At 49.7% G+C, this 23620-nt stretch overlaps 3 protein-coding genes across 7 annotated transcripts; 2 read left to right on the top strand and 1 right to left on the bottom strand.

The window, feature by feature from the left end:
* The first annotated feature begins 29 nt into the window (after window positions 1-29).
* Window positions 30-14485, top strand: LOC120901437 (glycerol-3-phosphate acyltransferase 1, mitochondrial). 5 transcript variants are annotated; one of them, XM_040309412.1, is made up of 8 exons: window positions 30-266; window positions 9097-9286; window positions 9806-9916; window positions 11136-11483; window positions 11598-12068; window positions 12150-12445; window positions 12515-13557; window positions 13630-14485. In XM_040309412.1, the coding sequence occupies exons 2-8, from the start codon at window positions 9107-9109 to the stop codon at window positions 13803-13805; spliced, it is 2625 nt and encodes an 874-aa protein (XP_040165346.1). In that variant the 5' UTR covers window positions 30-266; window positions 9097-9106; the 3' UTR covers window positions 13806-14485. The 5 variants fall into 5 exon arrangements, with proteins under 5 accessions (XP_040165346.1, XP_040165328.1, XP_040165354.1 ...); XM_040309394.1 differs by lacking the exon at window positions 30-266 and adding an exon at window positions 3579-4551; XM_040309403.1 differs by lacking the exon at window positions 30-266 and adding an exon at window positions 5128-5258.
* LOC120901467 lies at window positions 14476-17031 on the bottom strand. The gene is made up of 2 exons (XM_040309440.1): window positions 16485-17031; window positions 14476-16414 (listed from the first exon to the last, which is right to left on the bottom strand). The coding sequence occupies exons 1-2, from the start codon at window positions 16724-16726 to the stop codon at window positions 14635-14637; spliced, it is 2022 nt and encodes a 673-aa protein (XP_040165374.1). The 5' UTR covers window positions 16727-17031; the 3' UTR covers window positions 14476-14634.
* Window positions 17014-21886, top strand: LOC120901474 (serine protease 7-like). The gene is made up of 5 exons (XM_040309453.1): window positions 17014-18095; window positions 18165-18807; window positions 20633-20835; window positions 20910-21256; window positions 21318-21886. Exons 1-5 carry the CDS (start codon window positions 17868-17870, stop codon window positions 21874-21876), a joined length of 1980 nt encoding a protein of 659 aa, XP_040165387.1. The 5' UTR covers window positions 17014-17867; the 3' UTR covers window positions 21877-21886.
* Window positions 21887-23620: the final 1734 nt, after the last annotated feature.

The following is a 23620-nucleotide window of genomic DNA, read 5'->3' as shown; positions in this document are numbered from 1 at the left end:
AGCCGGATGGGTTTGACAGTTTCGTTGAGCGATGTTTGTAATTATTTCGGTGAAAACAGATCCGCCGATCAGCTTCCAAAACGTGGCAAATATCGTACCATATCCCAGATGAATATCGAATCAAACGATTAATTGCAAAATTTAAAGTTGTATTCAGTGTTGTACATTGCTTTTGGAGCGTCCTCGAACTTTTCTGAGCTGGAGTGGAACTTTCGCAACAGCGGTGCATAAGTTGGCATTGCCGCACACGGGAACGCAGTCGTCAGGTAAGCTGCTGTTGCAATATGTGTATTTTATTTCAAATGTTTTTAGTGCTACTTTGGAGTCATTTTGTGCTGTGTCGATTATTTTGATTATTTTTGCGAGCCGGTCTCTTCGAAAGCTAAATTGTAGCGGCCAATGTAAACAAACCCTTTGAAGGACTGCAGCTGGTGTGACGATGGTGCACCGACCGTCTGTGTGGGTCGGTTTCGTTACGTTTCGATTTTCAATGCTTTCCAAAAGGGAAAATTTTCCAACACGTATAATCAAAAATGTGTTTCGCAAGAGCATTACTGATTGTCTTCGCTGATATTAGCTCCGTCACTGACATTACATGCCACAAAGATTGCTCAATATTTTGCTCCAAAATGTTGATGGTACCCAACACTTTCAATGCTTTCCAATTTGCATATAAACAAACCAAACTGATACCTTCGCCCCCCCCCCCCCTCCCTTCATTTGCCCGACAATTGCTGAAGTGAGTAAGTTGAATTATTCAGTTAGCATTAATTAGAGCGTCGCGTTACGTGTTCAAATAAGCTTGTTCCTCTTCATTCTAGGTAGCCCCGACTCGAATGCTCGCAAGCGAATGCTAAACCTGGTACAAAATTACCAGCTGCTTTCTCGCTACAACAACTCATCCATACACACACACACACTCATCTTCCTCCCAAACGGTTGATCGGTGATCGTCGTTGTTCCGGCGCGCAAAGCGCGCGCAACCATTACCTCCCATGACGTCGTCATTAGTTCCGACCCGCGCGCGGGGAACGAAGCTGCCGAAACACAAGCTGTTTACATAGCTCAACCGCTCAAACGCTGCGCATTCGCACTAAACCCCCCCATGCAGCCATGCATCGACCAGAGCAGCAGGCGATTATGCATGTGCGCGCTAGCATCACGCCACCGCGAAAGTCGTTGCGATGGCGTATCAGTAAGCAAGCACGCGTCGTCCGGTGCGCGGTTCGTGTCCGCGACCGACGACCGGCAAACGTACAAATTGACCGCCGTTCGCCAGTCGATCGAGCCTTCGGCGTTCGCCTCCGCCGCTTTCGTTCGCAAGGGTGTGGAGATATGGCATAGCATCTCATTTACGTCACGAAACAGTCCGCAGTTCGCGGTGTACGGGGACGGTGGGATGTAGCTTATCTGTTTGCGCTGGAGGTCAAACGGGAGGTAGCGATTTAACGGGGAGTTTTGTTGTTGTTGTTGCATATCAATCAGGATTGCTTTAGGCGAATTTGCGTTGGAAAATTTGGCTAGCAATGCCATTTAAATGCTTCTTTCATTCGAGCTCCCTTAACGCCCACGCGACAGTAGCAAAAATTAAGTACTTACATTTTTATGCCACTATCTAAAACTTCTTATCTAATCAGCATGAGATTGGTAAGGTAGCTTTGCTAAAGTTGGGATTTGCACACAGGGTGATTTGATGAGTCTGAAATGAACCCTCTCTTCAGAGAACTCGTGGTACGGTGGGGGGCAGGCTGAACTTTGGTCGCCCGGTGCCCTTTTGCAGGGACGAGCGTGCGGCTTTGGCGAGGAAGATAAGCGCGGACTCTATTTGCAGGTTTAGCTTAGCGGAATTTGGAGGATTTCGTGTGAATTACATTAATCGGTTTTGACGCGATCGGGCGCGCGTGCTGGAATTGCGTGCGTTGCTGTTGCTTGGCAGATGTTGACGCGATATCGCTTTTCTAGAAAGGAATATTTTGGATTACTTGTTTTATTTAGAATTATTTTATTAAAATCTCACAATAATCTTTTAATTTTTGATTTACAGCGCAATCTATAATTGCCCGAATTGAGCTTCTATCTGTCCCATCGATCCTCATTACAGGGTTTTCCAGGAGTTCTCATAGCTGTGGAGCACTTTATTGACTCCTTCTTACGTGAAATGAACTTAAAGTAATGGGAATTGGACTCTATAGCACCCTTGTTGGACAAATCCAATAGGAATTTTGAAGAAGCCTGTCCAAAAAGGGTGCCATAGAGTCCAATTTCCATCTTATGAAACTCATTTCCAGTAACAAAAAGTCAAGGAAGTGTCCCACAACTACGAGAACCCCTGAAAAATCTATATATTATTCTATATATTATTCTATTTGTTTTTTTTTTACTTTTTCTCATTGCATAAAGATCTTTCTTCTGCTGTTGTAGGCGAAAGATCTCTCCTGCTTTGTGACTTAGGTCTCGGATTTATCTAACAAGCTAGGCAGAGTACTAGGCCACGATACACACTGTTGAGGAGGGTCAGCGCTACGCGCACACAGTGAAAGTGTGCTCGCGCTCTTGCAGATCGTTGATGAGATTTTTGTTTTGCTTCTTAATATACGTCCGTACAGCGGCAAAGACATAATAATATACTACCGACGCTATTTCCCTCTGAATCAGCTGTCCCGTTCCTTGTTTGTGCTTCCGCAAAGCCGTCGGAACCTGCTGTATTGTTGGTATCCCTTTTTGGTAGGCTGTATTTAATGTGCCAATTCACGTTGGCTGTGGAAAGCGTTTGAGTTGCTTGTTTGTGTATTTTATTTACAAATTCGAACCGATCGTATCTTTGAATTGTTGTCAATAAACCGATCGAGATGATGTACTGGTGTGCACTTTGCCTTCTCGTGTATGTCCAATCCAATCCGGTGTCCGGTCGCTTGCAAGCACCGTCCCCCCTCGTTGGTTGCATTGTCATTTGCTAAGGGCGTTTGTCGCACTCGCTTATTCTTATCGGAACGTAGTTGTGGTGGTGGTGAGGGGAAGGGTTTTAAAGCTTTTCTCTACACGACGTGAAGATCAACAAAGACGACGACGATGACGACGAAGACGCTACCGAACCCGACGCTCTGAGTGTAACACTAGTAGCTCGGAGTCCATTGTGCCACATTGCTCCGAACCATTCCTTCCCCTTGGCACCCACCTTCCTGCTCGTCTTCCCTTGGCCATAGATTGCAATGCGCACGGGGTTATCAGTCAAACCTGCTGCCCGCCCGAGTACATTTGCCGGCACGCACACACCCCGATCGGCATAGACGCAGGAGCATAGGCCCTTCTCTATGTGTGGTGGCCCGCCATAGTACTACTGAGTCGCGAAAAAACTTTGCCTTTGGGCGCAGGGAGGGGTCACCCCGAGAGGGGAGGGTATACCGCGACCTGCCTGTAGAGTGTGTGTGCGTGCGATGGCGTATAATCTTCCGCCTGTAAAAGCCTCAAAGCATCGAAACCCTGCACCGCCTCCGGGGGGGAGGGTTGGGAGCCGGACGGGCGGGCGGGAGCGTGCGAATGTGCGATTGTGGACGAACAAAATCATCGTGTACGTCGCTCGGTGCCGGCAGTCACTCGATAGCTGCTCTATCGTCGTTCGGATATGGTTAGACGAGCGGCCGCTGGCATCAGCAGCAGCATGTGCGCGCGCGACCCTTACGCGGAGAGCGATTGAGTTGAGTTTTTTCTTTCTGTTGTTGCCTTGATTAGTGATTACACGCCCGTGTCCCGCGACAGTGTGTGCCATCGTTCGACCGTGGTTGCGTGTGTGTGTTTGTGTGCCACCGTTCTTGACTTGGAAGATCCCGTCCACTGGTGCAGTGGCAAACTGGAAGTGGCATCATTCCTCCATCTGTCCCAGTTCGTAGTTGGGTAGATGGGTTGCATCTACTGAAGAGAGAACGAGTATGGTTTCGGTCGGTTAGTGCAATTGCGGTTTTGTGCGGTGCGAATCCCCATTGATGAGTGTGCGCGCTCTGTCGAGAGTGCATTCGATCGATCACGCGCGGTGTTCGGGAAATAGCGCGAGAAACCGAAAAGACTTCTCGAGCGTTTTGGGTATTTCTGTATACGGGGCTAGTCGTTGGTCGTTGTGGTCGATTTTGAACCGCTGCCAAAAACAAAAACAAAATCCAAACACTCTTCACAATCATTGTAAGAGGCCACAGCTCAGCTTTGACGCGGTACGTCATGCTCTATAGCGGATAAAAAGTGAAAGGAGTAAAATCGAGGAAAAACTCTGATCGCGAAAGTCATAAACTGTGCATTGTCTCTGTGAGATACCCGTGGTACGGTGTGTATGGTTGCGTGTAGGTGTGTCCGGTCTGTAAGGTCCTGTCGGCAGGACCTGCCGTGTTGGAAGTGTTGATTTTAGAATATCTGTAACGTTGCTGGTACGGCCAAGGCAGAATCAAACGATTAAACTCATCTTGACTGTGGACGCGGTGAAACTCGGAAGCTCATTAAAATGCTGGGAATTTTGGAAGTGTTGCTGTTCCTTTGTATCATCGGATACTTCTTCAACAAAGAACGGTAAGAGAGAGAGAACTCTGTCACGATCGGCCAAGGATCGCGGTTGCCACCGCGCTCGACGGCGGTGCCTGATCATGCGTTACACGGTGATCGGTCGAATCACCGGGTTGGAACTATGCATGTGTCGCTGCTGCTGTTGGATCGGTGCACTGATCACGCTCCAGATCGGCGGAACGAGTCAACCCATAGCCGGGTCCGAGCGCGCTTCGTTATCAACGTTAGTTGTGCTCTGCGCGCTACGAATTGACCTTTCGGAGGGACCTCTGTTTCGCGCACTGCCTTGAAAACGATCTTCGTTCTTCGCTGTGTTCCTGCTGCTCGGCGTGTGATGTGGTTATGTCAGGCGGCGTGCCGCTTTTTCTTATTGCTTCAATTCCACCCCGGGGGGAGTTTTTTGTTGTTGTTGGTACGGTTACTTCCCCGAGCGAAATCGATCAATCGAATCCGGCAGCGTTGAATTGAATCAGATTGTGCAAACTTTGCAGATCTTGCTGCACTGATTGGCGATGGTGGTGCAAGATTGGACGATGGCCCTCGGAGAGGCCCTCCCGGGCCTGAGGGTTAGTGCCAGTTGTAGGTGGTATAATTGCGGAAGTTCCACAGTAGTTCTCCCCGTGCGAGTCTTCAAGTTCAAAACCTCGGTACGCGTCCGTACGTGTCTGCACTAAAGTCCGCACAATGTGTGCGCTTCTGCGACAATCCCGAAGGTAACGCTCCGTGCCAACCTCATCCCCAACGTGAACGATGAGCGCATTATAGAGAAGTTCCTGTCCTGCGGAGCCGAGATGGAGGTCTCGGCTGGTCGTGGCATTGGTTTCTGTCAAGTGCCTCGGTACGTGCTGCATGCTCCGGCAAGGCGTTTCCGGGACGTTTCTGACCAACTGACCAACTCTCGTTGGCCAACCTCCTGTTTGGGTGGGGTGATAGGGCTACTACCGTGTGCGAAAGAAACGAGCACACAGTCCGCGTCGTTGTGAATTTGAATAACTCACTTAACCGCGTCACGAAATGGATTTCAATTTCAATACGTGTTGCTCCTGTACTGCGCACGGGGTCGATCGTTTCAATCGTAACGAGCATAATGATGCTTTTGTTAGCAAATGTTGTTGATCGTGTGAAGACGTGGGCCGTTGCAATATTTTTCGATTAGGTATTTGTGTCTGTGTGAGTGTGTTTTGTTTCAGGTATGTAAAATAGTGGAATGATCGAATGATGAACTTTTTAAAATGTGTTGACGAATTGTTTTGAAACGGATGACTCTACAGGACAGTAGAATCTGCTTTAAAGACCTCCATTGTATTCCAAACAGCAGCTTGGTACGTGTTGTCTGAACCAGTTCATAAAATTCCTTATACGATTGCAAGTCGCCAAAGCGATCGTTCATCAAAATCCAAATCTCGGTACAAAATGCATGAATATTCAACGAAGAACTCACTAATGTGTTTGTGGATAATCCAGGCATAAGCAGTATTGATAACATACTTAACATTCCATCAAGAACTGGTACTAATCGTACCAAATCAATTCCTCACACCTTTGTTCACATTGAGTGTCGATCATTCTTCCAAAGTCCATCCCAAGTGCACGGGATATGTCCCACGATACGCAGACGTTCCTTGATCCGTTGCAGATGTGTGTTCCTATCATTTCCGCAGCTGTGTGACGTACACAGGCGGGAGGAACGAATGCAATTTCTTTCTTTCTTTCTTTCTTTCTTTCTTTGTTGCACAAAAAAACAAGATCGGCTTACAACGAGACGCTGCTTACTTAATATGATGGAAAAAGGAACAAGAACGACTTAGCTAGAACAGCTAAGTAAACTTTCCTGGCTCCGACTACCTGGAACAGTTTGAAATAGAACGCAATTTACGCAACACAAAAACTGTTTAGTCACATTGTTTCATCATTTGTCCGATGGATGATGTACTACTCGTGTTGATGCAGTGTAGCCGCGATGACTTACTGACTCGAATCCATTAATAATGTGTACAATAGGCGATACTGACCTGTGCTAGTGTAGACATTCGGGCCAATGATTGTTGTCCGCACTAGGAAGTAGTGTTGTTGCGGTTCTTTAACCTGTTTGACCAATGACAAAAACTCTACGCAATGAACTGCGCATTGTGATGTAACGGCTATTGCGGGATGCGCTCTATTGCCAGTGCTCGAGCAGTACGATCGGGACGTGCTACCTTCTACAGCAAGATCTGAGGATGTCCATTTAGTTCTCCGTTCTCAGTGCGGTTACATTTTGTTTTCCGTGCTCACACAGCGATCGACGGTTTTGCGCTCCGTTGCATGCATTCTGCCTTGTAATAAGACCGCACACACATGCATTGCCTCGAACAGATATTGCGTACAGCCGCCGAGTGTCAAGGCCGTCGATGGCAAAAACAAAATGCAATGCAATGCAATTGGCGGTACTACTGGGCAGCTTCGTTCCCTTGTCGTGTAGTACCGCTTTCTCTGAGGCGAATCGAGTGAATGGAATGATCTTTTTGGCTACGGCTGTGCTAAGAAGTCGGGAAGGGTTAGACGTTGGTCTCAATATATGCACGGTGTCGGGGACAACGTTGCGATGTGGATTCAAAGCAGACATACAATTGAGCTACGCAGTATTGAAAGGGTTGCATCAGTGACCTGTGAATATTTGTTGTCGATTTTTAGGAATCACTTAAAACATCATAACTTTTATGTCAACACTTTTATCTATTTCATAACTAAGAACAAAGAAAAACATCAATACAATATCCTAAAAGCTTTGGCCAATATTCGAGATTTGCAAGTTTGATAATCAATTAACTAGAAATCAATTGATTACCGTTGTATAGCTCTTTAACCACAAATGACGACGGTTTGTTTTTCCACAATCTCACCCCACCTCTCGAGCAAACAAAAGCGGGAAGGGCAGGCACGATCGTCATTGCGCGGGTGTCAAGAGCGTGGCGATGGGGTTGTAGGGGCTTTTGCAAGTGTATCAGTAGTATCAACCCTACTCCTCGCTTCTCAGTAAGGGGGGTTGTATATCCCCTTCCTATAATGTCTAGGCTCTGTGTGTGAACGCTACCAATAAACATTACTATATTTGTTTGCTCTTGCTGCTGTTGCGCTGCTGCTATACCACCCTCCAGTCCAGCAGTCCAAGCACATTATTACAAATATTGATCCGCTGGTGCCTGGCACCCTTCGAAGCACTTATCGTTGATGATGGTTATTTTTGCAACAACAAACCAAAAAAGACTCAACAAAATCCAAAACAGCCCTTATCTGCTATTGTTCGCACGTCCCGCCCCTCTCTCGTCCCTATCTCCAATATCTGTCGCTTCGCGTTGGTCCGATCTTAGCCCTTTTGACCTTGACACTTCCAGGGGCGTAGGGACAGTTGGGTACAGTTTGGGTGTGGTAATTGAACCTTGCTGGGGGGATCGTGCGTAGTTACAGGTTTGCTGGTCCTGGCGTTACTAATAAGTTTCGTTTATCTTTCGAGTTTTGTGGTACGTCCCCAACCACGGTTCCGTGTGCATAGCGCCGCCGGGTCATCTAGCCTGTGGTGGAATCATTTCCGTAGACTTTGGACATCGATTATGGATGATGAGTGATTTAACTGATCGGTTTATCGATATCCTGTCGGTTAACAAGAAACAAAGGGCAATCGTTGGGTGGGTGGGTTGGTGGTTCGGTACACGCGCTGGAGTGCAGCCATGCTTTGTGTGCTTGGAGAGGCTCGTTAATCCTCCGGCTTGGGCAAAGTTCACGTTGCCAAGATTAGGTGGGCGGTGTGAATCGGAACGCTATCATTGGATATTTATATCCCCCATTGGGGGTAGGGGGGAGGGGAAGCTCATTAAGTACCATGTGGCATGTGGCAGGCAGTTTCAGGGCACTTGATGTAACTGTTCTGTCAAGTGGTTTTATTGTCTTTTTATCTGTTTATTATTTGTGTTGTACGTTTTTATGTGTGGCTGAAGCAATAGTAGCTGTTTGATTGTTGTTTATATTTTTAGTATGTTTTGTTTGTTTTATTATTAGCTGCACTTATCATTAAAATGTAACTTGATTGTTTTAAAGGAGTGTACTAAAGATTGGATCGTATTTAATCGCTGCTTTCAAACGACAATAGCAATGGAATGTTTCTTATGAACAATAATCTCATTGTCGAATGAAATAGAGTCTGGCAGTAGTTGCCAAAAGACAATACAGACTAAAGCTAACTGCTAAGTGATAAGACAGTTCCACTACTTTTAAGCTGACAAGAAGATTACTAATAATAATCTCCGAAATGGATTGTTCTAGAGCTGATTGAAATATGGCACGGTTTCATTGCTATAGGTTAACAGATCGCGACCCTTGTGCCACGTTGCGAGCGATAATGTGTCCCTTGTTTAATGGTGCCGACCTTGTTACGACCAGTTCTCTTTTACGCAGTTACGCCAGATTCGACGTGGAAAGCGACGTGCTGCAGAGCGAAGCAGGAGCTTCAGTGCATAATGTATGTGACATTTTGATCGATTACTAAGCAGTGTTTTGTTTTTCCTTCCTCCACAGGGCAATCGATATGGTGGACATCATATCGAACCGCGTTCAGGAGGCGTACGGATCCTTCCGCTTGCCGAGCGTGTTTGGGCCGGGCACGGACGCCCAACCGAATGGAGGCTTTTCGACCTACTCGATGCTGAAGCGCTTCGGCGAGGCTGGACGGCGCCAGCGTCAGTTGAATGTGGATAATGATAGAATGGTATGTGGGACATCTTGCCCCGAAAATCGAGCCAGTTCCTCCGTGCTAATGATACATAGCCAGTGTGTGTAATTAATTGGTTACTATCTGGGCTGGTGTGCTACTGGTCTTTGTGATAGGGCAATAAGTGTGTAAATAACTCCCTCCTTATTTTCTTCCGCGCACACAAAATCCAAGTGTTGGTGCAGGACTCCTATTGCTTTTTATTCTAATCTTTTGTTTTGTTTTCTATTATTATTTTCATTTTACTGTAAACTGCAAATTCTCATTGCATTCACACGGAATCGATGTAAAAACACACATGTACACACATACACGAACACACACAAAAATGCACAACAAAACGCTCCACCAATGCTGCCAACGACCAATACTTCGATACTGCGACACACATGCGATGATTTGCTGTGACTTATTGCTGCACGATATGGATGACTACTGAACGTGAATTAATGTACAAAATTGGATTGTATTTATGTTTCACCAAAAACAAATTCCCGACCCTTCGTCCGCTGCCAGGTGCGACAGCAAAGTCTCTTCCACATAAAGGAAACGCCGATCCCGCAAGTGCAACCGGAATTGAAACCAATTCCTGGCCTGGCATGTCCCCATTGCTCGCCAGCAGAAAGCGTAAGTTTGCCGTGTAATGCCAACCGATCGATCATTTGTTCATCTGCTTTCAACTTCATCTACTAAACGCCTTGCAAAAGTGCACAATACTAACAAGAGTGTGTGTATCTCCTTCACGAGCTGTTTACTAACCTCTTGCACATTCAGTGGGTTTTGGGTAGTTGATTGATGCTGCTAATGGAAACATAGTTATGACTCTTAATTATAAGAATGTTTCATAAGATGCGCGTTTGAATAATACGTCCAACAACATGTTATTTAAACGTATTTAAAGAATTGAGTCTTTTTTTCACGAATTTAAAATACTCTCTCATGTACTTGGTAGTACATATTTTCTTTACAAACTCCCTCCCTAGCGCGTCAACTGCATTCAATCCAAAGCATGAATGAACAACAGCATAATAAAATATCGCCTTATCTTTCTTGCCTGCTACTACTACTACTGAGCAATGTTCCGTGCGTAAATGCTTGCGGCACGAAGTACGCAGTTTCCTTAGCAAAATTTGCATGTTTATCATATACGAGACACCGTTCTCGCTCGCTCACCCATGCAACCATCCACCCCTGAATGCGTCGTTACATCGTTCGCTCTCGCGTCCGCTCACCGTCGCCGGCGATCGTTTCTCTATGACGATGAGGATCGCCACAAATCGGGCAAGAAACGCTGAGAGATGGCGAGTTGATCCGTCCCACGGGAACGTTCACGCTGCCAGTCGCAGCACGCATCGCTCACGGTTGTCACGGGTTAAAGTTCTATTTTTACCCTCCACAATGTACACGGGAGAGTAGCCCCCCGAGTACTGTCAAACTCAGTTGCTCAGTTGTTAGGAACATCTTTAAGAGTGATTTTTTTGTGAAAACGCAACGCTGTAAAATACGGTTGTTGGCTGGAAATCGTGATACAGTCAGTGCGAGTAGCACGCACAATGTGGGCTTCGGGTGGCTGGATTTCAAGGTGGTCGTTATCTAACGCACCCGGGAGCAGCAGCTCAGGTGGTGTTGCTGCTGTCGCTGGCAACGGATACCAGAATCGCATCTATCAGCTCGAACAGTTTTGGGTGCGCAAGGCCGTTATCATCATACAATTCTCGCGTCGCGTCGTCACGCTACACGGGAGCACCGCACTGTATCTAATCTGTTTTTTTCTGTGTGTGTCTGTTTCTATTTCTTCCCATTGTGGTGCAAAACATCTCGCCCGTACGACGCATAACTTCAACAGCGTCCACAGCTTGGTGCGGACGATCGACGGCGCAGCGCGATTGACATACTGCGCGTAACGACGCACGCCGGTGAGCAGTATGCGCGCGTGCACAATCCGGGCAAGTTCGACTGGGGCGTCTGGTGTCCGCATCTGGCGCAGGCCACCCGTGTGCGCCGCTTCTCGTACCCGCAGGTGGCCGGTGCCGTCCTGCCCGACGAACGGGTGCAGGAAGCGCTGGATACGGCGGTCAAGGAATCGATCAATGACAAACGGGCCGAACTGGGGCTGGCGGAGAATGACGAAAGCTTCGACGAGGATCGCTACTACAGTGAGATGCTTCGCAGCCATGAACGAAGGGCGGGCAAGGTAAGTACCCGGCTCTGGGTGACCCACTTGAGCCGGTGCACGTGAGAGACCGAGAGCTAGAGGGAGTCGCCGTGTACTGATGAAACACTGTTTGCGCTTGAAAACAACTTCCAGATCCTGATCGGCATGCGCTCGAAGATCTCGAACCTCGTGCTGCGCATTACCTCCTGGGTGCTGTATAAGCTGCTGCCCTGCTTCATGTCGGGGGTGGCCGCCCATCCCGCCCAGGTGGACATGATAAAGCGCGCCATCGAGAAGCACCCGGACGTGCCGCTTATCTTTCTGCCACTTCACCGCAGCCATCTGGATTACATTATGGTGAGCTTCATACTGCTGAACAACGACATCAAGTGTCCGCTGGTCGCCGGTGGGGACAATCTGCGCATCCCCGTGTTCGGCAGCATTCTGCGCTACGACGGTGCGTTCTTTATCAAGCGCAAGATTGACCCGCTCACGGGCAAGAAGGATCACGTGTACCGGGCGATCCTGCACACCTACCTGCAGAAGTGCCTGACCGCCGGGCACAATGTGGAATTTTTCATCGAAGGTGGCCGTACGCGCACGGGCAAACCCTGCATGCCAAAGGTGGGTTGCTGATGAGAGGGTGTGGCGGGGAATTTCCGGGAGGATCGGTTTTTAACCCTTTCTTTCTTGCTTCATCCACAGAGTGGCATTCTTTCGGTGATTGTCGATGCATTCAACGATAAAAGTATTGCCGATGCGCTGATCGTTCCCGTCTCGATCAACTACGAGAAGCTGGTCGATGGAAACTTTGTGCGGGAGCAGCTGGGACAGAAGAAAATTCCGGAAAGCTTCGCCTCGGCTGCGTCCGCCATCATGAAGGTGCTGAAAGCCCGGTACGGGCTGATGAGGATCGACTTCAACGAACCGTTCTCGCTAAGCGAGCTGATCAAATCGCTCCGCAAATCGGACACCGCGCACAATTACACGCCAGAGATGCGGTAAGTGCACTGGAAGCACGAATCGTGAAGAAATGGGGTTGATGATTAATGCGTTTTTCCTCCTACCAGACGATTGCAGCACAAACCATCTTCCTCCTCGCTGTTCGGCACGGACGTGGTGCAGGAAGAGCAGGACCAGCGGCAGCTAATTGACAACATTGCGCGGCACGTCGTGTACGACAGTGCGCGGGCCACCTCCGTCATGACGACCAACGCGCTAGCATTCCTGTTGCTGAACCGTTTCCGCGACGGTGCGCCGCTCTCGATACTGGTGGAAGCGCTCGATGAGCTGCGCGCCGTGCTGAACGGTGTGCGCGATCTCGGTTTCACCGGCTCGTCCGAGGACGTCATTCGGTACGCGGCCGACCTGCTCGGCCCGGGTCTGGTAACGAAGGAAAGCCGCAATGGGCAGCTGTTCGTCAAACCGGTGGTGATGATTCCGAACGTGATCGAGCTGTCCTACTATTCGAACTGTCTCATACCGCACTTTGCGCTGGAATCGATCGTCGTCACGTGTGCCGGCTTGTTGAAGCGTGAAGCGGAACGGAACAGCAGCACGGACCGGCACGATCACGCGGACGAGGTGACGGTCGGGCGGCGGGCGCTGCTGGCGGCGTGCATGGAGTTTGCCGAGCTGCTGATGTACGAGTTCATCCTGTGCAAACCGTGCCAGAAGCTGGAAACCGTGCTCGAGAACACGCTGCAGGAGCTATGCCTGCGGGAAATCCTGTCCCAGCCGGAGCAGGAGCTCACCGAGGACCAGGTGATGGCACGCAAGCTGGCCCACAATCTGGAGTGCGACGGGCTGGACGTGGACGACGACGAGCTGGACGATTATTTCGACGATCAGCACAACTCCACCAACGGTGGCGGCGGTGGTCGGCCGTACCGGGCGGTGGACGACGATGTGACGCGGATACATTTCCCGGCCGAAACGCACTGCAACCGGCTGGTGCTGGAGTCGGTACTGGCGCCCTTCACCAACACATACTCAGCGGTGGCGTCGTCGCTGCACCAGCTCTTGGACGGCAACGCGATGGTGGAATCGGAGTTCATTCGGCTGTGCATCAAAGAGATCAGCACGCGGGTTGAGCTGGGAGACTGTAAATATGGTACGTATGGCAAACATGTGAAGCGCTGAACGGTTGAACGGTGGGATGCTAATGATTTCCACTCCATTGCAGGCGAAAGCATATCCACCGATACAGTGCGAAACTGCCTGAAGGTGTTCGAGAAGCGCTCGTACATCGAAACCACAAACAACAGCGGCGTGCGGTTGGTGTCGCTGCAGCCTCCCTTCGACACGATGGCGGAACTGCAAACCATAGTACAACAGGTGCACACGTTCGTGCCAGTTTAGCCTGATAGGATAGCAAATCAACAAGGGTCCGTGGGCTCGGTCCGCGTGTCTGTACGATACCAAACCAAAACCGATCGTTTCGCGTCCGAAGAAAAGCGATTGCAACGAAACGTTTGCAATCGTGACTAAGACTTTAAGACAAATAAGCGCACACACACACACATACACATAGGGAGGCGCAAAACGATTAGAGCAAAGGTTTGTGATTTGTTTGTCGAAACCTCATCAAAAGACTGTTTGCGCTCCTCCAAAAATGTATGCTAAAAGCACAAAAGGAACAATTTCGGTCTGCGCGTGCGTGTTCTACTGTTTAGTTGAGGCAAGGAATATATTGCTACGGTTGCTGTTTTAGCTTTAGGGACCAGCACTGTACGATTGCTCAATCGGTAACGACCGCCGTAGGCGAGCGTCTAATTTCCAGTGAAAATGAGTGATTGAACTCGTCGTTATAAATTTGTATTAGAAAAGACCTACGCGCCAGAGCGCGATAAAATCATATCAAGTGGCGGGATGTCAAGTAATCCTCGGGAACGTGCGTGCATACATAAGCTTCACATAAGCTTCACATGCGGGTATTGTGAGGGGCAGCCTGATTGAACGCTTCCCTGGACACGGTAGATGGCCAAATAACTAGACTTGATTTATAATGAACTGTATGAAATACACGAAGTGAATGGAAATGGTTGTTTAATAGCTACAGATAGGAATTTGCAATTAATCTTGCATTTTTCACATCTTAACGTCCGATCAGAAAATGAAGTTGACAAAATTAGAAAAAATGGTTTGAACGCTCCGAGCTCGCTCTAGACAGACCGCGATGCCTCCAACATCAGTGAACAAATTCAAACGGCACGTACTCCTCAACATGTACGCTCAGTGGTGCTCTCTGCTGCGAACGAGCCCGCGAAGCCTGGAACGCATGCACCGCAAGCTCAATCAGAAAGATGCCCCCGGACAGCAGCAGCATGGCAAAGTAGAAGATGAACAGCGGCAACAGATGCTCCATGTTGAACACGATGTAATCCGGCACCGACGGATGCTCCCGGATGCGCCGGATCTGCATCAACTGTACCGCCGTCTCGAGCTGGTGCTTGAAGCGATCGTTCATGCCGGCCTCGACGCAGTGCAGCACGATCGCGTTGAACGTCCCGGCAAACGGTGACGTCTTCGGGACGGCCATCGATTTGTAAAACTCGTAGATCGGCTTCTGTATCGGCCAGATGCCATCCGGCTTGCCCGGGATCCACCGGTAGTTGCCGGCCAGCACGAGCGGCACATACTCCTCCGCGATCAGCAGCGCCGAGTTGCCGTGCATTATGATCTGCTCGATCGAGTCGCGCAGCGAGGAAGTGTTCCTGGTGGACAGCCGGCCCGACAGCGCGCTGTACACGGGGCTCTGAAAGTGTGGCCCCTCGTGGCGCACGATGTGCTCGTGGTAGTGCGATACCTTCAGCTCCAGCTCCGTCTCGATCAGCTCCTCGAGGCTGTTGATGTTGTTGACCTGCTGATTGCTCGGGTGCAGATACCGGATCGTGACGCCCTGCCAGATCGGGTACGACACAATGTTGTACACGAGCAGCCCCACAATGATCCACCGTTTGCGGTCGGCCCGGGGCAGCTTCACCGACACGTTGTAGATGATCCCGACCAGGTTGAGCACCTTGGTGCCGAACGTGTGGCTGCTCGGTTCGCGCGGCACATCGAGCCGGCGGGCGGCATACTCGAGCAGGAAGATAATCATCGGCACGCCGAACGAAAGCAGCACGTTCGTCAGCATGTACGCCACGCTGAACGGGTTGATGAAGACCTGCGTTTTGTCGCGATTGCGGAAGTAGTTGCGCGGCGTTATGAAGACAAGCTTCTCGGTGGAGATGTAGTGCAGGTAGAGCAGGTTCCGCGTGTCGTAGTTGTGTATGATGCGCGAGTTGGCCGCCAGATCGATCGCATTCTGCTCGATCAGCCCGAGCGCCCCGACCGGCGTCCCGTTCTGGTGGATGTACCCGATCGACAGCTCGAGCTCGTTTTTGTGCAAGATCAGACTGAAGTTCATCTGCTTCTGCATGATGGACAGGATCTCCTGGTCAATGTCGGTGAAGCTTACCGTACCGAGGATGCAGTCGTACGCCGACGTCGAACCGTTGCTGACGTGCATCGCAATGTTGAGCGGATAGCCGTTCAGGTTGTAAACGCGATCGTCGATGAAATGGTTCAGCTCGCGGTTGTACGCATCCAGCTGCTGCCCGTCCGTCAGCAGGCGACAGTGCAAATCCGACTTCCCCGTCGGAAGGTAGCGCAGTTCCGGCGAGAGTGCCTTGCGGAATGGGTTAAACAGGCAGCTCTCGATCGTATCGTTCGCGCGGTGATTGAGCACAATCAGCTGCAGCAACCGGTACCGGTACCAGGCGGCATGGAACAGCTCGGCCAGCTCCTGGTCGGCCATTTCCTGCGTGATGAGCATCACCTTGGCGCGCGGGTTGTACTCCGAAAGGTAGGGCAGCAGCTCCGTCAGCAGGTCGTCCTTGTGGCCCGAGCCGACGAAGCATTCGCTCGTGCGATACTCCAGCTCCTGGGTGGTGTGCTCTAACGATTGGTGAACGAACGCCTGAAAACTAAGCTTGTAGTGCTCTTGTTAGTGGAAACACGTGTCGTCAGCGTGTCATCACCACCACCACCACTTACCGATGAAGGGTGAAGGCATTCAGCGGGACCGGATTGTGCAGACAGTATGGCGACATGATTGGAATTTCCGTGCACGATTCTATCACGGTGACGGTGTGCTGGTCCGTCAGATAGTTGTCAAGGATTTGTGTTTCCATCGACACAGCCCGGGAGTGGCAGTCGTTGTGGCGCAGTGGATCCAACACTGCTGTTACCCTCTGCCACAGCAACACTAGCAGGACGCAACTGCACGCTTGCTTCATGGTGAATTTTTGACGGAACGCGTGCCATGCTAATGCGTTTTTATAGTGCGAATTGAGCAAACAAACCCTTGCGGGAGAGTAATTAAGGGCGATTGTTAACGTTCGATAGTTCTGGAAAGCTTCCTAGATGGTGTTTGATAAGCGAAGGAAATCATTTATCACTTTCATCCCGAGTCCGGAGCAGTCCATTTGGGACAAATAGTTCGTTCGTTTCTAGAACTACGTTGTAGTCCAGTTTAATCTCATTATACTTTAACAAAATTATTCGTTAATCAATATCCTCATACCTTGAACGTCAATCTGAAACCACGACTCGACTCAAGATCGACCCGATGTTCTGTAAGGTCAACTCCAAAGCAAACAAAATTAATTCATTGTTGCCAAACCAGCCGGCAGACCACTGCCTGGTCAGCTTCTGCGAGGGGTAACAGATCCTCATCAACGCTGCGCTCGGCGGGGAGCATTCTGTTTATTTCAAGAGCCATCTTTGGTGAAGGGTTCCGGTTTGGTAGGCTCGCGAAACTCGTTCCGCGCACAGAAGAATCGGAAAGCCGAACGACGCATAGACACACCGCAGCAAGAACCATCCGCAATGGGCGTATGGCTTTGGCACTGAGTGGAGGGGCGGTTGCAAAGGGTGTTTGCGGTGTGCTGGAAAATCCCCCAACTGGTTCCGATGGCCAGATGGTGACGTCACGCCGCATGCGACAGAGGAAGAAGCGACCCGACCGATCCGGTTGAACGCACCCCCTCGCGTACGGTGATGGCACCCGCATCGTTGCAGCCAGGGGTTGGGCTTGCTACGGAGGACGGAGAGCGGTGACATCGGCGGTGGAGATTGTCGTTCATCTTGAAATTCGATCCTCTTTCTTCTGGCGGAGTGACACGAGTGAGCGCATGCGAGCGCGATACGCTTGGACTTCGACGCTTCGACGCGCCCAATCGATGCGGCGTAGAGCGATAATCCGGCTGTGCGCGTTCTTTGAAGGTTATGGGGCTTTGTCGGCATTTGTCCTCGCGGTTTTTGCCTCGTGCGCTCTGCTGCCGGTCGTTAGTCGCGGCTTCGTTGTCGAGCTGCGTTGTACGAACGGGGATCGTACGCGCTTCTCTCTTTGTTGTTGGCAAAACATTCTAAAGCCCAATGTGGCCATCCATCGTGGCTCTTGTGGTGGTGCTGGTGGTTGGTGTAGTGAGTGCTGGATGTGACCAGCCGTGTCAGACGCGGGCGGCCAAACCGCAGCCGGGACGCTGTGTCCCGGTGGCCAAATGTCCCTCGATCAAGCAACACCTGCTGCGGTTGCAGTTTCGTGCGGCCGATCAGTTCGAAGCGTTTCTGAGCGAGCGTGCCTGCAGCTACGGAAAGGATGGGGTAAGTATTGGTAGAAGAGACGTGGGGGTCCCTGTGCTAAACCCGCTCACGAGTGTGTCCGCCGTGTAGACGCTGCATTTGTGTTGCACCGGGAAGGTAGCGGCCGATCGACGCACAGAGCTGGCACCGAACGAAGCCCTCGAGTGTCCCGTCGACTGCGTGCCGATCGAAGACTGTCCGGCAGTTTACGGGCGGAGCATGGTGCTACAGAAGCGGTACGACCGTCGCCTGCACAAGCTGCTACGCGACAACTTCTGCCACGAGCAGGCGGGCCAGCTGTACGTGTGCTGCGATCCGGAGCGCTATCTCAACTCGATCACGGCCGCCACCCGGCAGCTGGCCAAGCGCGTGAGCTGGCAACCGTGCGTGACGCCGTTCGGGGACGATGGGAAGTGTGTGCCGCCGGCTCGCTGCGCCATGGTCGACGACCCGAACACGATCGCATCCGAGCTGGAGGCGTTCGCGATCGGGTGCGATCCGGTCGCGAACCAGTCGCAGCTCTGCTGCACCGAGCAACTGCTCATCTTCGACCAGGAAGCGGGCAAGGAGTGCGAAACGAAGGCTGGGCTGGAGGGGCTGTGCACGGAGTCGGAACGCTGTCTGGATTTCATCGAATCCGAGGGCAAGGACGTGTACGTGCGGCAGAATTGGTGCTACACGAACCTGCAGCAGGTGGACTACTTGTGCTGCGCGCGGGACCGCATCAAGGAGCGTAAGTAATCAGCTTTGAATGGTTAGTCAGCAACAAAAAACCCACACAGGTCCAGTGACCTCTGAGTGAGAGTGACATTTTGTCTTATCAGCTGTGCTGTGCGTTTGGCCAGTTGTGCTACTGTGCGGTGGGATGAGATTGTGTCGTTACAATTTGGGGATTTTTGTTTTGGGTGTGTTGTGTTTGCTGCGAGAGATGTGTACGTTTTGTAATAATAGGAATTAGTACTTAGTTACAAAACTCATGCTAACTGGAAATGATAGATCATGCAACTTCATTAACGGATTAACCCGGTCTCGGATGGGTATATGAAGGAATCAATTCCGACCTGTCGTAGGAACTCGTTATGTACTCATATGAATTAGTGATGAACATACTGAGCCAGAACAAAGGAGTGAGTTAGTGATAATACTGCAGATGAGTAGAATAATTAAATCAAGACATTATTTAATTTTTTCGTTTTTTACCCATTTTTAAATGAATTATTTGTGAGCTAAAAAACTTTCGACAGTTAGATTTCAATGCGTGATGAGTGAACTAAAGCTTGGACTCACATAATAACTAACTCAACCACTCTGAATTCACCCCCAGGGATTGAGCGTCATCTGACCAGTACTCGAGTGCGCTAGTGTGGTTTGGTAGCCATCATCCCAACACCTGTCAGATCGATTAGAGACAATCCACTGCAAACTCTCTCGATACGCCGGTCAGTGTACTCTCATGGCAACCAGGTAGCCTATACCCGCCATATGAAACTCGCATATTGCTTTTTGGACTACAGCCGTTAAAGGACATACGTCGCATTGCCCAGCAACTATGCGTTGCTGGGTTATTAACGGCTAATATTAACGACTGCCCAACTCTGCTTCAACAACTAGATCTGTATGCCCCGGGAGTTCCCTATACGCCCACGCCCGTTGCTTGCCATCGGCGAACTGCCTATGGATCAGGTGACACGCTTACTTCCATGTGCAGATCATTCGATGAAGTTCACTCGCTGTTCGACTTCAACATCTCACTACAATCCTTCAAAGACCGGTTGTACTCAAGGCGGCCCTGACGTATCTCGTGATTGTTTTATTCGTATAAACTATCTATATATATATATTTATCAAGATCATTCACCAAGAGTTATATTGTCCAGTGAATTAATAAACAATCATAATCTCTAGTATGAACTTGCTTCACTCACAGATCAGAATCGCTTATTTCACATCCTTTTTGAGGATCGGGCCAATGTATTGATTAGATCATGTCAGCAGACCACACATGATCTGTTAGAATGCCTTTGTCAATGCGGATTCCAGTTTGTAGGTCTAGTTTCGTTTGACTCATCTACAGTTGAACTCACTCGCTCTGTGTGCCATCTAGTTTTGCGTTTCAATTCACTCTATGTGAATTGCCGACCATTAAACATCAAATCTACGCTTTCTCTACTTGTTAAACAAAACAAAATTGACCGTTGACCATCATATTCGGGTTTGTATCTAGTTTATAATAACTTATGATTTTATAAACCTACCGAACCCAACGATATGGCATCTACTAACACCCAAATCAGGACCATCCGTCAGAGTTCTCCAAGTCCCTGTTGGATAGCTCTGACTTGAAAGGTTCGAGTCAAACTGCCCTTCACAGAGTACTTGTTGGTTTTGTCTGCTACTTCTTCTTCTATTTGGCGTAACGTGCTACGCGGACATGCCGGCCTATAAGGCTTTCGTGACTTAATTCATTACCACGTAGCCGGATAGTCAATCCTTGCTATACTTACCTGTTACTGTTACTATACTTACTTTTCGTACAGTAATGCATCCCTAATCTTCAGCTCCACAGGTTGAATTTGGAATACGTGCCGGGGAGGATCTAACGGCCTGCTCGACGGTGATCAATAGACCAGGATATTGTGTTCCGCTGGCGCAATGTGGACCGGTGGCGAGGTTGCTGCGTCTAATATCTACCCGTGGAACGACCGCCACACCGGATGAGGCACGCTTCCTGCGGGCATCGATTTGCCCTACGCCGGAAGGGGTGAGTTGTATCGATCGTTATGTAGTTAGTATAAAGTAGTTACTAATATTTGAGATCTTTTTAACGTATTCCAGGCCACCGGATATCATGTGTGCTGCGATGTGACGGCCGTACAAACTACGACTACACCGGCTCCTACAACCCAGCCACCGACCACTGTTGCTGCGGCCCCAGCCACAGCGAGTCTGGTCAATCATCCTAACATACGCCTGTTCGATCGGACGAACTGCGGTCTCCCGGGAACGGTCAATAAAATCGCCTTCGGTCAGCAGGCACGGCTGTTCCAGTATCCCTGGATGGCCATGATCGTGTACGTGTCCAACACAACCGGCACGGAAAGTTCGGAATGTGCCGGTACGATCATCAACGTGCGGTACGTGCTTACAGCGGCACACTGTATCGACGGTCAGATGGAACGGATGTAAGTTCTTGATCAGTGACGCTGCTGGTAGCGCTCTCTAACTTGAGCCTCTCCTTTACAGGCGATACGTACGAATCGGAGAGTATGATACGCGCACAGATCCTGACTGCGAGGAGGACACTTGCGCCGCTCCAATCCAACGGTACGGAGTGGAGGATGCGATCTTCCATCCCAACTTTACCCGGATCGTACGTTCCGGGCATGATATCGGACTGCTGCGGTTGAACCGTTCGATCGACTTCAGCTCAGGGGACGTTTCGCCCGTCTGTCTACCGTTTACCACCGGGCTGATGGGATTCGATCCGACGCTGTACTGGATCACGGGTTGGGGACTGACGGAGCGGCTCGAGGTCAGCCCGGTGCTGCTGCAGGCACGCATCCCGCCCGTGTCCTGCAGTCTGAGCAGCTACGCCATCTGTGCCGGGTTTGGCAATGCGACGCTGCACTGTGAGGGTGATTCGGGCGGCCCGATGAAGGCGCAGGTCCCGGAGTACAACTTCCGGTTCGTGCAGTACGGTGTGATATCGGCCGGCCCGCGCTGTGGTACACAGGGTGTGCCCGGGATTAGCTCACGCGTTTCATTCTTTATGCAATGGATATTGGACAATATAAAAGCCTAAGTAGATCGTACTGAGCGTTGGTTTTTCATTGCTGTTGGTGACTTACAGGGTTTTGCGATTCGGCTCACACATTTCTAGAACTATCAAACCAACGTTTGGTCTCATGAATGTGTGTTGCGTTCATGCGATCAAAATTTGCTATCCGTAGTAGTTGTCAATTTAATTAATCGTGCCACAGTCAGAGTATTAAATCACGTCGAATCGCAAAAGTGTCCTACTGTCTCGAGTTGAATCGCTAAACCCTGTGTCATGAGAAGTAGTTATATTCAAACTATGCATAAACATAGCTATAATTAACGTTTTCTTCTTGTTGCTTGTTTCTCGTTTCTTCGCTTTCTAATTTCTTTTTCTATTTATTCCTTCTTATTGATTTCCTCTTTTTTCTTTCACATCGTTCTTCTTTTTCATATTTTTCCGCCGTCGGATGATTAACTTAGTAATCAAACTCTTTCAGCAGTACCTGCGTAGACAGTTGTCTTGTACCATTTTATTAAACAACAAGGGGACATTATTTTGATTATGTTCCAAAACAGAGTCTTGCGAGGATGTTCACTTGACTCAAATCATTTCGAGCTCATATCCTGCGAGATTGCTTACTCTACTTACTTACTTATCCGGCGCTACAATCGCTTTGCGGTCTTGGCCTGCCTCAGGAGTGTCCGAAACCGCTCACGGTCTCGCGCCTTCGTCTGCTAGTCCGTTATCCCGGCCTTAATGGCAGACGCCTCCACGCCATCTTGCCACCTCAATTTGGGCCTACCACGCCTCCTCTGTCCTTGTGAACGACCTAAAAAGACTTTACTGGATGGGTCGTCCGTTTCCATGCGTGCAACATGGCCAGCCCACCGAAGCCTAGCGAGCATGACACGCTGCACGACAGTGAGGTCGCCGTACATCTCGTATAGCTCGTGGTTATATCGGTTCCTTGATTGTCCTCACATACGGAGCCAAGAATCCTTCTGAGCATCTTCCTCACGAACGCGGCTAAGAGTGTTTCTTCAGATTTGGATAGTGTCCATGTCTCAGAGGCGTATGTGAGAACCAGTACTGTATAGGCGCTATATAATACCAGCTTTGTCCGTCGCGAGAGGTTCTTTGAGGTGAACTGCTATGTCAGATTGTAGAATGAACGGTTGGCAGCCAGCGTCCTTGCTTGTAACTAATCCATGCTATTATCGGAATTGACCCTTGAACTAACACAGCTGAATTCTAGGACAACTTCGAAAGTGTTGTTCATTCGCTGAGCAAAATAAAAGAGGACAATCCGATTTGTTCTGCTGCGTAAATACACGTTTTATTCCCTTTTCTATGATCCACACACGGAAGTTGTCAGCACGGTTGAAGACAGCCAAAAACACAGTTCTTAGCCGTAAAATGTCTTAGCTATATTATGGCGTGGGAACATCGTTCAGAGGATCAGGGTTTATAGGAACACGGTTCTTTGGCATGACCTCCAACAAAAATGCGTTCATCTATCTGTATGTCACGCCTTCGTAAGTTTGAATTAGTTTTTGGTAGGGTCGCCACCATCAATTAGGTTTTTACCTCGTTTATCTGCAATCCGAGGTTCTCTGCCGCCTGCTCGATCCCTTGGTAGCACTGTAACCCTTCTGCTACATAGGAGAGCCGCAGACCAATGATGTCTATATCATTAGCGTATGCCAGGATCTGGGTTGACTTATAAAAGATGGTTCCCGAAATCTCCACCCTCTAGTCCCGGATGGCTCTCTCTATCGCCAAGTTG

This window comes from Anopheles arabiensis, chromosome 2, assembly GCF_016920715.1.
Source record: "Anopheles arabiensis isolate DONGOLA chromosome 2, AaraD3, whole genome shotgun sequence".
Taxonomy (NCBI): Eukaryota; Metazoa; Arthropoda; class Insecta; order Diptera; family Culicidae; genus Anopheles; species Anopheles arabiensis.
Note: the sequence above shows the minus strand (reverse complement) of the source record. Positions and strands in the feature narration are given on the sequence as shown.